This window comes from Lampetra fluviatilis, chromosome 43 (genome assembly GCF_964198595.1).
Source record: "Lampetra fluviatilis chromosome 43, kcLamFluv1.1, whole genome shotgun sequence".
In the NCBI taxonomy this organism is placed as follows: Eukaryota; Metazoa; Chordata; class Hyperoartia; order Petromyzontiformes; family Petromyzontidae; genus Lampetra; species Lampetra fluviatilis.
Window position 1 is genome coordinate 1,028,496 of NC_136317.1, and position 15,339 is coordinate 1,043,834.

The 15,339-nt window shown below is 44.2% G+C and overlaps 1 protein-coding gene across 4 annotated transcripts in view; it reads left to right on the forward strand.

Annotated features, from left to right (window-relative positions):
• POLD3 (DNA polymerase delta 3, accessory subunit) overlaps positions 1 to 15,339 on the forward strand; it is a 40,627-nt gene that overhangs the window by 22,114 nt on the left and 3,174 nt on the right. For 3 of the 4 annotated variants that reach the window (XM_078876065.1, XM_078876068.1, XM_078876067.1), the window contains 11 exons: positions 239 to 294; positions 1,832 to 1,934; positions 2,412 to 2,451; positions 4,156 to 4,288; positions 4,938 to 5,220; positions 6,648 to 6,705; positions 7,030 to 7,129; positions 7,423 to 7,667; positions 8,652 to 8,737; positions 11,379 to 11,463; positions 15,253 to 15,338. In XM_078876065.1, coding sequence (XP_078732191.1) covers positions 239 to 294; positions 1,832 to 1,934; positions 2,412 to 2,451; positions 4,156 to 4,288; positions 4,938 to 5,220; positions 6,648 to 6,705; positions 7,030 to 7,129; positions 7,423 to 7,667; positions 8,652 to 8,737; positions 11,379 to 11,463; positions 15,253 to 15,338 — 1,275 coding nt within the window. The remainder of the gene's footprint in view (positions 1 to 238; positions 295 to 1,831; positions 1,935 to 2,411; positions 2,452 to 4,155; positions 4,289 to 4,937; positions 5,221 to 6,647; positions 6,706 to 7,029; positions 7,130 to 7,422; positions 7,668 to 8,651; positions 8,738 to 11,378; positions 11,464 to 15,252; position 15,339) is intronic. The other variant, XM_078876066.1, reaches the window with a different exon arrangement.

A 15,339-nucleotide genomic window follows, 5' to 3' on the forward strand; every position in this document is an offset into this window, starting at 1 on the left:
GGACATACTTTGCAGCTTTCTTTATTAAAGTTTCCAATCAAGCCGATTGGTTTACGTCTCCATGTGTTTCTTTCGCACCGTACGTACCCAACTGTCTTCAGTTTATCAAGGTACATAGCAGTGCTGCTTACATGATTTGGGATGATTGCAGTGAGCGCTGAGATGTGAAATAGCTAACGAACTGAATGGAAATTCGCTTTTAAGTTATTTCCCCCCCACCCCCTACTTTTGCACGCAGGTCACATACAAATGGCTGAGCTACACTCTGCAGGTGCATGTGAACACTGCAAAAAAGTGAGTTATCTGCAATCAAAACTAGAGCCACATGCTTGGGTTACGTTGCCACTGAGATTGTTTTACGGTACTGCACATTACTGTCACCTCAATATGGGGCTATTCAATAGAGTTGCACCACACCTGGATAATTCAAATAACGTCATATCAGTACTGGTTGGTGAAGGGACGATCTGAGTAAAAAATTCAGGAAAGTTAAACCTAGTATTGGTATGATTCATTCGGTGAGTGGATATTGCATTGGGCTATTCGGCCATACCATTTGAGTACTATTTTCAATGTGTCTTTTATAGCTGAATAGGTTTACATTGGTCATGGGGTACACGTGTCTTGAACATCTGAATACTCGGCAGTACTTCCGGAACACATTGGTTCGGAGGCTCATAGGCTGGTGGAGTAAACGATTTAGATCTTTTTGTCGTTTATTTTATTTGAATGTTTTGCACATGGTAGAAAACCATCGTAATTGGAGAAAATACACGCATGAATAGGGATATAACACCCATCTATAAAGGGAAGTCATCAATCCAGTTGCTGGACTGCCTTTTGCCGGCCACATTGTAGTTCAGCTACAGGTTGGGCGTTATACAGCACACGGTGAAATCTGCATGAGACACCAAACCCGGCCGTGTGCCACCGTTCGGGGACCAGATAGTCTATAGTCTTAACTGAGCGGGTGAAGGGAAGTAAAGATCAGTTTAACACGTAGGCTTTCGCGACCAATATCATCCATAATAGAAGTTTTTGGGTTAGATCGCGTAATTATATAAATGTGTCGTTAAAACCCGCCACCAACCATCACAGCCAACTAGTAAGGGTTGTCACTAGTACAGCACACCGGTGCGATGGAGAGCCAAGCCACAACATTTACAATTTGAGTACGACGTTTCGCCAGTAATTAGAATTTGCTTCATCAGGCGACAGCCAGATTTGTGGAGAAGTCTAAATGTGTCGTTAACCCACCACCTCCTCATATAGAGGCATAGATGTGTTGACCACGTTTCTGCGCTCTTGCACAATGGGGGGCGGGGGGGGGGGATTACTGAGGCAACGTACATTATCCATGTGCATTATGCGAGCCTTTGAACTTGTCCTTCCCGCCGGTTAAATAAACACAATAGACAGGAAGGAGTAGTTCAAAGGGCTCGCATGATGCGCATGGATAATGTACCTTGCCTCAGTAATCCCCCCACCCCCCACATTGAGCAAGAGCGCAAAAGGGTGGTCAACACATCTACGCCTCTCTATAAGGAACGAAACAGGTCGACTTCTCCGCAAATCTGGCTGTCGCCTGATGAAGCTAGTTGTAATTACTGGCCAAACGTCGTACTCAAATTGCACATGTTGTGGCTTGGCTCTCCAACACACCAGTGTGCTGTACTAGTGACACTTTACTAGTTGGCTGTGTCAGGTGGTGGCAGGTTTTAACGACAGATTTATATATTTACGCGACCTAACCCAAAAACCTCTATTATGCAAGTAAAGATGCTTGATCCGTGCAGCCAGCGGTGTGACTGCTCTGTGGCTGCCTTCACAGAATGCTGTGGGAGTTTGTGCGGCGCGCCAGAGAGGAGAAGCCCAAGGTTGCGCTGCACGTCACGTACCTTGTGTCGGGCGTCTCCACGCTGGACGGGCTGCCCGTGAGCCGCGCACCTTGTGTTTGTCCCATAATGCATTTCTCTGCCAGTAACAATGTGTGCATGTGCACCATAGTTTATGCAAAGCAGTCCCCAGGGTTGCCCACTTTGTAGAGTACAGGAATAGTTAACTCAACTTGGTCATCATTATTTGTATCATCGTAATCATACCCCGGAGCATAATCGAGGATTAACGTTATCATTAGTTTCTTCATTATCATCATTAGCTACTTCATTATAGTCATGATCAGCTTCTTCATCATCATCAATTGTGCCTTTGTAGTCTGTCATAGGAATACGGAATTTCCACAGCTGGGTCTGTATCACCAACAAAGATGAGGATAGTCCAACACAACACTTTCAGAGTTTGGATGCATTCTTCCAAATAATATAACTTCATGTAATTTGAGTTATATAATACGTACCTTATTAATGATGGATATTATTTGTATGTTTTTGTGTTTTTGTCTTAAAATCCAGTGTCACAAAGTATCTGTGGTGAGAGAAGAAGAGCTGGAAAGTGAGCTTCTCATCACATGCATTTTCTTCGAATCAAAATTCACGAATTTTTTTTGTGATTTTTAGTCGTTTGCCTGTCAAAGTGTTTAATCATGTAAGCTACCCATGCGATCACCAGAGTAAGTTTATATTACATCGTCATGGTAATACTACCATTGTATGAGTGTAGCCTGAAATAGCTAAAGCATCTTATATACAGATTAAACATATTTGCGTTTTAGTCAATTAATGGGAATGTTACATGTAAAGAATATTTGCTTTTGGATTTCCAGTCATGAGCAATCGGTCATTGTTTGCTGCTCCATGAAGTCCTCCCTATGTTGTTACTTACTCGTGGTGCTGTGATGGTACAATCTATAGCTGTACATAATTATCTGATATGATTCTACCTCCACTGCGGTCATCTTTGAAAAGACAGAGGACTATTTATAACCGGGTAAGAGCCCATTAATGCACGTGCTCATCTTTCTCTCTGTCAGTGTAATTTCCAGCATGGAAATTAGAGACATACCCACGAAAGTACTTGGGCATTGGTAGGACACGTCGCTAGATGGAATGATTGCGCATTGTTGAGAGTGGTGATGGAATGGCAGCCAAAGGAGGTGATGTGCCCAAAAGAACGACCGCCGTGGATATGGAGCGATGAGATCAGCTCATGTGCAGGAACGCGAGGGTTGGTGATGACTGGGAGGCCTTTATCCAGCAGTAGATATATCCGTCTGATGTGTATTCTGTATGGTTTACATACATGTACTTACAAAAAAATCAGCAGACTACCGGCTGGATCTCCTCACCGTTTCGAAGAACAAATGTGACCTAACGTCTTCGCTCATTTACCAGCTTCACATTCCCTATTGCCGTACAAATACTGGAGGAAGGGCCTTTTCTATTGATGCCCCCAGGGTCTGGAATGCTATCGCCAATAAACTGCAACTTGGATCACTACCTGTGAGATCTTCACTCAGAACTGCTCTAGAGGAGTTGAACACCCCCAGCTGCCACTGCTAATCAGAATGGCCTGAAATCAAATGTATCGCTCCGGATGACCGCTGCGAAGTATGATCTTGAGTTTTGATTATAGTGTGCGGATGTTTAAAGGAGCATTGAAAGTGTTGATACTGCTACTGATACTCTTGCTGTTATGGAGTGACTCATGCAGCCAGCTATGGCTGCAAAGTTTGGTCGTACATGTTATGTATATCGTTTATTGTTAACTTTGAATCACAGTTCCTATGATCACTATTACATTGTTTTTATAGCGTTATTTTGGTGATTTTGAAAACGTTTTGGTTTAGCCATGTTTGTTTGTTGTAGTACAGAGTTAGCCTGATAACGTTAATATAAATTATCTTATGGTTGTTATTGTTGGACTTGCATCTCACTGGGATTTTTGCACACAGTGTTGAAATAGTGTTTTTTTCTGGAAGACTGCTGTTTTTTCCTGGATTTTTCTGTTGCGTGCAGTCACTTTAAGATGTTTCTTGTTCATGTTTTTGTTTGTTGCGGTTACACCCGAGTCCAGAGCCGCATGGCTCACAGGGTTATACCTAATAAATGAAACTGAAAGGAAACTGAAACATGTATAATGATGACAGTTTTTAATCTTTTAAACCCGAGTGTAAATCGTTCATAAAAGCTGCCCAGCACACAGGGCTGGGTGTGGTGTCCGTGCGAGACTCAGTGCCACCGTTTGTACTTTGTGCAGGCGCCAAGGCCCAGCTCTCCCTGCTCGCGAGCGTGCACGTGTACAGCGTGCAGCGAGCCCGCCTGCTCGACAGCGGCGTGCTCTACATGGCCGACTATGACATCATCCGCGACAACATGCACCAGTCCAGCAGGTGTGAGCGGGGTGCCACACACCACTGCCGCACAGCCGCCTTCGCGAACTCTCGAGGAGGTTCTTCACTGGACACGTGGTCCCCCCAGCCCCCCCCCCCCCCCTTTGGGGGTCCCCGGGTAGACACCTCCGGTCACGTGTCTTCCGGGGTCAACCAGAGTGCCATGGCCTCTTGCAAACTCGTTCCGAGGCCGGCACTCTCGCCAGCACCCTGCACGTAGAGCAGGGTGCCATCCTTGACTGTCGGACAGTGCTGCCCGAGCCCTGCGAGGGCTGGTACTGCATCCCCCTTCAGCGGTGTCCGTGGTGGCAATGTGCTGCATGGCGTGCCTCTCCCTGGTTGGCCACACACAGCGACGTGCAGCGACGTCGCTACATATACTAAAGGTTTTTTTTGGTTAGATCGTGTAAATTTAAATGTGTCGTTAACCCACCACCACCTGAAACAGCCAATTAGTAAGGGTGGTTTTGTAAACAAATCGTGGCAATTAGTTACTACTTTAGCACACCGGAGTGTTGGAGCGGAAACCCACAACATTACAATTTGAGTACGACGTTTCGCTGGTAATTTACAACCAGTTTCAGCAGGCGATTTTTCCAGAACTGAAGAAGTCTTCGCATTGTTTTTGTCTCTGGCTACTGCCATATAGGTTTAGCAGCATTCAGTACTCGCGGGGTGTCGCACGGAGCACGGAGGAGATGCAGGCCCTGCGATCTCAGGCGACCTCCACCCAGGAGCCGGCTGACCCTCTCGACGGCCCCCTAGCTGCCCCGGCCGCACCCCCTGCTTCCACCAACGGTCAATGCGCCCCTAAAGCTGCCCCGCGTGCTGCTCCACCCAAGGGCATCATGGGAATGTTTGCTGGGAAGGGGGGTGGCAGCAAGGAAGTCAAAGTCAAGAAGGAATCTCCTGCCCCAGAGCCGGTCAAGGAGGTGATTCGTCATTTAAAATATATTTGCAATATATATTTTTTTATGAGTCTAATAAGTTGTTTGGTAGACATGTAACTAATGTGCCACGTTTAGAGATTTCATGAATTGTTGTGATTAACATTTACAATTTGATTCAAGCGTCTATTTGTTACCATTGTACATGCAGAATCTCTCGTGGCTGCAGGGTTTGCGTTTCCTATAACATGTATGAATTATTGATTCTTACACGTGCGATTGTATGCTTGTATCACGAGTAATAATGGGTTTTATGAATTGTTAATTACGTCTTAGCGTCGGTAGTTAGTTTTATGATTGTAAAATAAGGGATGATCAAATATTCCCATTACCACATTTCATATGAGTAATGCATCATTAATCTGGCTAAGGAGGCATCCCAAGTTTGGGTTTCTGTTCCATTCCTAAGTCTCCTTTAACTGTGAAAAATTCTGACTTCAACGATGCAAAGCACAGATGTATCCAAAGTTGGAATAATGTCATATTTGGGGTAGAACACCCAGTTCCTACCTTACTGTTGCTTGACGATCAGAATTATGGATGACCCAGCACCCACCGATTAACTCCAGTCACTCACTCGATGCCAGCTAATCACAGCCTTATTCATCTTCTGCCGTTACTACCACCGCTAGTCTTCTCTTGAACATCACCGATGGATTCCTCCAGCCATGTTAAGGACTTTGTCTACCACATTGACCCTGATACACACTTTATTCACCCACCAGACTATACAGGTCACCCTTTTCTTGCTCTGCTCAACTTTGGAATTGTCTCCCATCGTCATCTATTTTCCCAAGCTTTTACAAACCCTTCTCAATTAGAGACGTGTAAGTTTGATCTATTACGACTTCAATAGTGCTGTTTGTTGGTTACCGCTTGGTTTTTTGAGCTTCTGAGCTTGTGTTTAGCAACTGTGAGTTAAATAAAAAAAAAACACGTAGGCTTTCGTGGCCAATATCCATAATCTAACCCAAAAAAAACCTCATATTTATTTTAAAAATGTGGCCGTTTTTAATGGAAAATCCCTTCATAATACTGTAAGCCCAGCATTATTATTAAAGGACTGAGTTTGAACTATAACATATCAGCTTTTTTACTCGGAGGCATACTGTGTGTCTTTAAGTCATTTGCTATTTGAATGATCAATATGTAAAACATTTGAAGCTCGGGGCATAATTACGTTCCTTAAGACGTAATTTCTACAGATTTATATTCAGATCCTCAATTTACACGTGTGAGCGACAGTTTTATTTCTGCAACTGTGTGTAGGGATAGACGGCAAGAAATTGTGCAACCCAGAGCACTATCCGAGTTGGTGTTCATTAATAAGCCATGACGCTCGCTACACCCTACACTGATCGCAGTCTTTAGCGATCTGATACTCACCTTGGTCTGTTTGTGTGTAATTTCAGAAGCCTGCAGCAGCCTCTGGTAAAGCTCCGGTGAAGGTCAGCATATTTGCGTCGGCAGGTAAGCTCACCTGAAGGTGACCCCCCCCCCGGGAAGAAATGTTCCAGGCGCCTTCCAGACATGAACAGTCCTACTCGTTCGCTCGTAAATAATTCAGAAGATGGCGTCAAAGTGGCTTCCTGCTCACATTGGCATTGGGGGAGGGGAACTCATCTCTGTTGGCATCCCTGAGCCGGTATAATCATAGGATGACATTCCTTGACTTCCCACAACGTGCTATTATATCGACAACGAAGGGTTGTACCTTCCGATGAGTCAAGTCCTCTAACCGCAGTGCCATGCGGCCGGATTGTAAGTGATAACCCCTTCTTGTTTATCTTGCAGCGAAAGCTAAACCAAAGGAAGAAATCAAGACTGAGGTTAAGACATGTGTTTCAACGGAGGCAAAACAGGCGAAGGTTGATGACACACGTGGAAACAGCAGGTGCATTTTTTAATTGTGGTCCAAACGATCGTTCAAACTATTTGATTGTTTGAAACGTACATTAGCAAGTGCGTTTGTAGGATTTTGTGAGATGAGTGTGTATTTTTCATGCCTCAGTGAAACCATTGCATGTTCCGTGTAAGGACATGGCAATGTCTTTTGTTACCAAAACACAGTTAGACACAAAAGGTCAACTTACAGATGTTGCTCCAATAGCTCTGCATGTAGTTGGCTCGGTGTGGTTAAAAAGCCAATGTTGATTCAGCGGTGCGCAAATGTTGTTTGGTTCTCAGTGGGAGAGTCAAACGGCCAAAGGTGTCGGACAGCGAAGACGAGGAAGAAAAGAAGGTGGTGGTGGCCGTGGAGTCAAAGCATGCCGGCAAGAAGGGAACTGGGAATGCTGGGAAGAGGGCGGCTGTACGTGACGGCAAGAAGAGGGGCGCATCGCCAGAGGCCAAAAAGCGCAAGAGAATCCGACAGCCTGTGTCAGACAGCAGCAGCAGCGACGACGACGACGATAAAGATGAAGAGCAGGAAGGTATGACGATGCTCGATCGCCTCGCCCCTGTGAGTTCGTTCCACCAGCCATCCGGAGTGCAAACATTTCCATTTTATAAGCAATAATGTACATATTCAATGTCTAAGCCTTCCCTAAAGAATGCAAATGAATAAATAAGTGGTGTTTTCCACCTGCAGATTTAGTTTGTAAATAGCGGATGAGGTTATATCACTTATCCTCCTTTCTGGACCTTGTGAAGCATGACCTTAAGTGGCAGGAGTTGTTATTCTGCGTAGCGTGTTTGTGCACGATACAAACATTATTTGCTAAAGGGTTTTGGAAAATGTTTTTTGGGACTGCTGTGACCCATTTAAGCCTCGAGGTGGTGCCATTGGTACTTGATATTGATTCCCTCGGTGCATTTGACAGCAGCTGCTTAAAATTACAAGCGCTTGCCCAACTTGCATGTGGGTAAAAATGTCTCTCCTTCAACACGTATTTGTTTAACGGTGGCGAGATGTCATCTTCCTCGCCTGGTATGCAGGAGGTCGTCGTGGGTTTGATCCCGATCCTTACGTCTGTATATTTTGGAGTTTTCACGTTCTTCCTCTGGTTTACGTGGATTTTTTCTCCGAGTCCTCCCGTTTTTTCCTCCACATTTAGAAACATGCGTTTAGATTATTTAGATTCATTGGCTGCTATAAATTTCCACATCATGAGCCACTTTGTTTACACATCATTTGTGGTCAGGTCGCTTCTGAAAAAGAAGCTAGAAATTGCTAAGTGAGCTTAATTTGGTGAAATAAAAAACATATTTTTTTGTGGTTGGCTTTCCTTTCCTATACTTTGCATTCTTGTCGTGTTTTTGTAACTTTTTGACCCGTTCCTACTGGATATCTGTGAAAAAGAGCTTTTTTTTGTATGTATGTTGTTAAACTTCTTTTGCACCATACGTAGACAACCATACTATAGCTCATTGGATTCCTCCAGTATAACGATTCTGTTTTACTCTCTCTCTTTCAGCCCCTTCCCCGCCAACCATTGGAACTCCGCCTTTGCCTGAAGTGACTGAGCATCAACAAGACAAGATCGGTTCTGAAAAAACAGAGGTGAGGCCTTTTTCCTGAAAGTGTCAGTTCCCATCGTTGAAAGTGAAATTGTTTACAAGGCTGAATTAGCTATGATGTCACCATCGTAAGCAATTTGTGTTCAAAAAGTGCTTAAATGCAGCTGCACAATATTTGAAAACATGTACATTAACAACATCTATTGTCATTGTCACAGTTATCGCTAGTAAGTTCATGGCAAAATGCTATTTATATAACATTTAAATGAAACTTTACCTTAACCTTCAGCTTCCGTCGTTTTAAAAAACATATTACCCGTCTTGGTTTTGCCTGTAATTCACATGACAGTATATTAATTTATTTTTAAAAGGAGATCATCTTGATATGACATTCACTGTCAGCTTCGCGCAATTATCATAAAGTCTCACAATATAAGTAACAGAAAAATAATAAATTAGTAGCCACCTTTTAATTCGTCACTCATTTAAATTGTTACTTATATGGTTACTTATTACTTATATTCTCCACAACAACGTGTAATGCATCAAATGTGTTGTGTATTGTATAGTTTTGCAAAGAACTAGGGCAAAAATCGATCGCAAATGGTCTTTGTAAATATCTGGTAATTCACAAGCATTGGTATAAGTCAGCCTTTCTACCGATGAGGCACTGCATGTTGAAACTGGTCCTGAGTTTTATTTTATTAAGCCATGCTGCTTAAGATATATGCACTCCCAGAAGGCCATGCGGCCAATGGGATGGGTAAAAACACTTTAATTTTTTTTATGTGGAGAGACATGGGAATGAGATTTGATGTCCGCACAAAGTACATCTTTATTTTCTTTATAGATCTGGACAAATGATGAGCTGATTAGTCTTTCAAAACAACATCAAATTTAAGTTAAGTCTAAAAATTCCTCTAGTATGAAACTACTCGAGAGTACAAACACCTCCATAAAGTGCTTCTGACAAGCTCTGTGTAGTGACCGGTCGCAGTCTGGGGTTGTTGGGAAGTCTATTAAACATTATTGCCTTTAATGTACCGGGACTCCTCCTCCTCAAGTCAATTGACGACCTTAATTGGGGGAGTTCGCTTGCCCTCCGGCTTTGCTCGGGAAAACAAAAGCGCTCTGCGTGGCGATTGTGTTGCGCCTGCAAGCGCGCGAAGCCGCCACCCCTGATTGTGCCGTGTTAAACTTGATGAGTGCAGGGGCGCCTGCACTAAATAAAGAGGCGGGGGGGTGCCACGGTTCGTGCAGACGCGCTGTTTGAAGTGAGGTGGCGGCACTGTTGTCGACACACGGCCGAGGCGCCGTGCCGTCTCAGCCCTGCTTTTGTTTGACGCAATTAAAAGTGCTCGTTATGCGGTGTCTGGGCAGAGGCTCGTTAGCGCTGATAAGTTCGCCCGTCCGTTTCCCAGCAATTAAAGGCAGCCCCACGTCGCGTCCTTTTCTTCGGGTCCTCCTTTTAACACGTGGCACACGGGACAGTCGATTACGTTTCCATGCTGCGATTGGACGGGATTCTTCTTTTTTTGTGTGCGTCTGTCCGACCGGGTTGTGTTGTCATATAGGGCATGATTCGCAGATGGAAGGGTTGTGAGTTCAAAGCTCTGTTGGGGGGAGGGTCTGCTCAGTCCATCATCCCTCTCTGGCCAGTAAAATAAGTAGCACTCTATGGTTGTACTATGGGGGGAGGCTGGGCCCTACCATATGCATTTTTTTTTCACCACTGACTCAGGACTGTCAACGGAGATGAGCGCTGTTCTCATTGGAGCAGGGACAATGTTTAACTTTGCTGTTTGGGTTCTGGCTGAGAGGGCAAACTCAGCAAAGTTTTTACTTTCAATTTTTTCCCTGTTCCGGTGCTATTTACACACATGCTCTTGAAGTTTTAAGATATTTTGGATGTGAAAATGTTTCAGTCTGCTCTGTTCTGCTTCAGGGGCCATTTTACCATTGCCCCGTACATCACGCTTCTTTATACATTTGCAGCCCTTTCCAATCCATTGCTGGACGAGGCCCCCTCCGTACACCATGCAGGTCGCGTGGGTTATCTGGCCACACTTCACCTCGCTGATCAGAGCAGATTAATGAATGTCGGGAGCACAGCAAAAGAAGTACAGTGTGTCTATGGCATTTGCTGCCTTGTCATCTGCTTTCCACGACATAGTCCTGCAGCCTATAACAACCGGTTGTGCATTGTGGTTACCTATCAAAGCATTATTCAGCTTAAAACCTACGTAACTTCCGACATTGACGAGATAAGGGCACATTGCGGGTGATTTTCTCGTTTGGTGATGTGGCGACTAGTGGCTGCGAGGGTGGGCAGTCTCCCCGTCTTCCAATCGAACGTCTTGAGCCGAGCCAGCATGTGACCCACACCTTTTGCTGCACCTAGGCAGAACCGAACTGCTGCTACTCTGGCCTCATTGCGATGTATCTGAATCTGTCTGGGGGCCTCACAGTTTCGTTGCGATGTCGGTCAGTACACAACCCGAACGCAGCCTTGCCCACGTCAATCTTCGCGCGCCTCGACTGCTTCTTTGCGGTTGACGTCGGCTGCACGGCTCTTGGTCTCTTGGTGGAAAAACAACACCGGCGCCTCTTGCGTGGCCCTGGAAGGTCTCGGTCGCGCAGCATACAGACATGTGAGAGATATCGTGAGTTTCTGTTTTTGCCAGCAGGAGGCCAACAAGTCAGGTGCGCGAAGGAAACGGCGTCGTGTTCTCAAATCCAAGACCTTCTTGGATGACGAGGGATCGATGGGTAAGCTCACGGACGGAAGAGTGGGAAATTCCCAGCTCCTGTGCGTACGCTCCGATCTGTAAAGCTTCGCACCAAATCATGGCAAGCAGGCATATGCATACTACTACGTACATTACTCTGTAATCGCCTGTAGATTCTTGGAGGATTCTTGATACCTGGTGTGTTGTCAGCAATGTCACGCGGTCATTAGATTTATATGGGCAGCAGGGTGGCGGTATAGTGGTAACACTTGGGCCTCGCAGCAAGAAGCACCTGAGTTCGACTCCTGGCACTGTTTTACATGGAGTTTGTTTCTCCCCCTGTTCTGCAGGGGTTCCCGCTGGGTTCTCTGGTTACCTCCCATAGCTAAGAGCATATCAGTGTCATTGGTGTTGGCCAAAACATCCCCATGCTAGACCCTCCGAGAAAGTAATGTGCAGTGCACATATATAAAAATCACTCTGTAAACATCTCACAATAATGTACCCGGGTTGTTAATAAGCACGCTTGGGCTGATTGAAGCTCATCTGCGAAGAAGGCACCGTGTGCCTTCTGTACTAAGCGAATATAATGTGTAGCAATAATAAAAATTTTTTTTAAACTCATTACTCTTATTAATGAAGTTTTTTTTAGTTAATTTTGTGTATTGATACACACCACAAGATAATTGTATGCTTTGAAATACAATACAATTATAGTGCAAGTAAACAAAGTTTTATAATATGTAGGTTATTAAATATGAACGGTTTAATTATCCATTCTATAATACTCAATTGTGAAAACCTGTAATTGAAACATAAAACATGATAATGCAAGTAATTTTATTCTTCACAGTAAAGTGCAGTAAATGTTTCATGTTTTCCACCAATCAGTAAACAGCATGCTTGGTATTTGCTTTTTAGAATCGGCTTATTTGAGCTCACAATGCTCCTGCACAATTGACTTTCCATTACGCAAGCCATAGCTATCACACAATGTTAACCACAATATAAATTTGGCTGCAGTGAAACATTCACAGTTTATTTTAAATAAAAGCATCTGGGTTATTATTGAGTTTCGTTTCAGTATAGTCATACCTGGCCAACGGTACAGATTCCACGTTGAATAAAAAAGTTAAGTTCTTAAAAGTTCGCTTTAGAAATGTTCAGAAGCGATGAGGCAGCCGTGACCATGGTATAATGTCACTAATCCTGCACAGAACCTTGGCTCTCACATTGTGTTTTGTCCACGGAGTCGCCAGCATTATGCATATTTGGAATTCATTTATTGCCATCCAAGATATTTAGAATTTTTTTCTCTGCCCCCACGTTCTATGCGTTATTGCTCCAGCGTGTGCTGGATTTTCAGACGCACGCTAAATGCCACTGTGGTAGCAACAACTGGCAAAGTTGCCATGTGGTGATGGATCCTCATAGTCATTGCTGGTGGCAGGTACACATGCGCATGGTTTGCCACCATTTTTATTTATTCACGCAGGGAATGCTCATCTAGTCTCATGACTAAGAAAGTACACGTTCGTCACGAACACTCAAACTCCAGACGGATTGATTAGAAACCTTTTAGTCCGTCTCGATATGCATCACGGCTCCAACTGGCGTCCACCTGCCCTAACTCTCAAGTCGTTGGATTACAAGCGTGCCACCACTCACAATCATGTGTATAATTAAAGACAAATGGCTCCCGTAGAGCCCGACCGAGTTTGTCTCCCCGTTGCGGATCTTTACATAGCACACCAGGTGCTCTTTCAAGGCCGCGGCCCAGGAGCTGTTCTGATGTCACTGATGTTATGTGTGGCTGGGAGTTGAACCCGTCACCGGAGTTGTAGCGCAGTCTACCAACCACTGTGCCATAAAAACATGGCCTCGCACACCCATGAACATGTATGTACAGGTGTGCAAGTCGGCGTCTTGTTATAGATATCGAATATAATATGTATGCTTTAGCGTTGCAGATTATAGAAAATATAGGCAGGGGATGTTTTGGACATTTGCATCGATGTGTGCGTTTTTTAATAAGAGCTATTACCAGAAATATTAGCCTGATATACCTTTCATATATATGTTCCTGTTAAAATAATGTTTTAATGTTGGTGGTAAACAGCTACCAAAGCAGTCGCTTTATTCTTATTACATAGTTATGCGTTCATTCACACACAAAGGCAGCATGGTGTGTATTTGTCTCCCACTGGCATCAATAGAGATAAGTGTAAAATACGAAGCTACTTAATGCAATATCATTGCCTTCTTCTCCTGCCAAGAGGAGCCTGCTGCTGTGTTGGCATCACTCTTATAATATGTGTTTAATTTAGCTTCATATTTTTCCTATTAAATCGAAAGAAAACAGGGTAGCGGCAGTCTCTGTCATTGGCGTCTGTTGGACATCGCTGAACGGAGATTGCATTTCATTAGAACTAAATTGACGTGCTAAACTATATTTATTATGATAATAAACACCACAACAACTGGGACAACCGGCAGCATTTTGTCAGTGATGTTCGCCACAATACTCGTAACCCCTGGAGTAAAAAATTACTTCTAAACACAGTTTCCTATGGCTAAGCACTTTCGCCTTGATTCCTTCTATGACCCACACGGGGCTTAAAGTTCCACGGAGAAATAAAAAGAGTTCTCAAAAATATCAATATCAGGCTGACGTTTATTGAGCCATATATATATACATTTTTTTTTATCATGCAGCACAAACTCAATTGGGCCAAGAAGTGAAACTCTCTTGGGCTTAACAGCGCCAAGTCCATTTGAAGTGCACTGTGCCATCACTGTGCTTTATCATTTCATGGGGCCGCTAGCCATTTATTTAATTAAATATGTAAAAAAAAACACCCTCCGCTCCATTCCACACCTACACCCGTTTCATTGCCTTCCTCAACGAGCATTCGATACATGTGAAATATATTACACATTTTTACGGCGTGTATATCTGTGTTTGTCCATGACTGCACACACACGTCTCTGATACGTTTCCCAGCATGATGGTGATGAATTCCTGTCCTTTTTTCATTTTATATATGTATTTTTTTTTACACCAAACACAAGTTTTTACTGCCGCTATTGAATTTTGTGCCGTGGCTAAGCCCGCCGTTGGCAGCCGTCAGGGTCGTAATCCGGTCGAGTTCCCTTGCGGCGAGGAGACTGGCGTGAAAATCCGTTTTACGGTTTTGCACGCGTAGCGAAGCTTTCCCGAGCGCAGATTTTCCGTCAGTCGGGTGTCGTGTTTCTCTCGCGGCTCCGCGCCGTGCACATTGGACGCCGCTTGGTTTTTTTCCAGGCGCGTTGCACTATTGACTTGCTGTTAAACAATCATACTAATAGTGATTGTAAATTCCCAGTCTGCCTCCAGTGAAACATTACTTGCCTTTTTTTAAAGACCGAATCACGTTAATATGAAATGTCTCCGTGTTTAAACATGCACGGGTTGGTTCCCAATACCATTGGGGGGCCCTGAACTATTTGCGGTTATTTGACATAATGGGTGGGAGGGAGGGGGGGAAGGGGGCATTGGTGGTTTAACTTTGCACAAAATCATGATGAAGTGGTATCTATTTTATTGACCTGGAGGGATGATGTGCCCAGCTGACCCTCATGTATGATATGGACTCCCAGCTTTCCTGCTGTTGTGTGTGTCTGTCACAGCGCTACTTGGCCACATGCAGGGTCTATAATGCATACACATATTACTCATCCTCGTGGTACCTGCATGTTGTGGGTGTGATTGTGTCCGTATACAGGTAATTGAGTCATGTGTATGGTGTTAAACATGTACATGTGTTGTGTGTCTCTCTGTTTTTGGTAGTGACTGAGAAAGATTGGGTGAGTGAGTCATGTACAGACAGTGAGGGTGAATTCCAACCAGCTACCAAGAAAGCACCAACAGTACCGG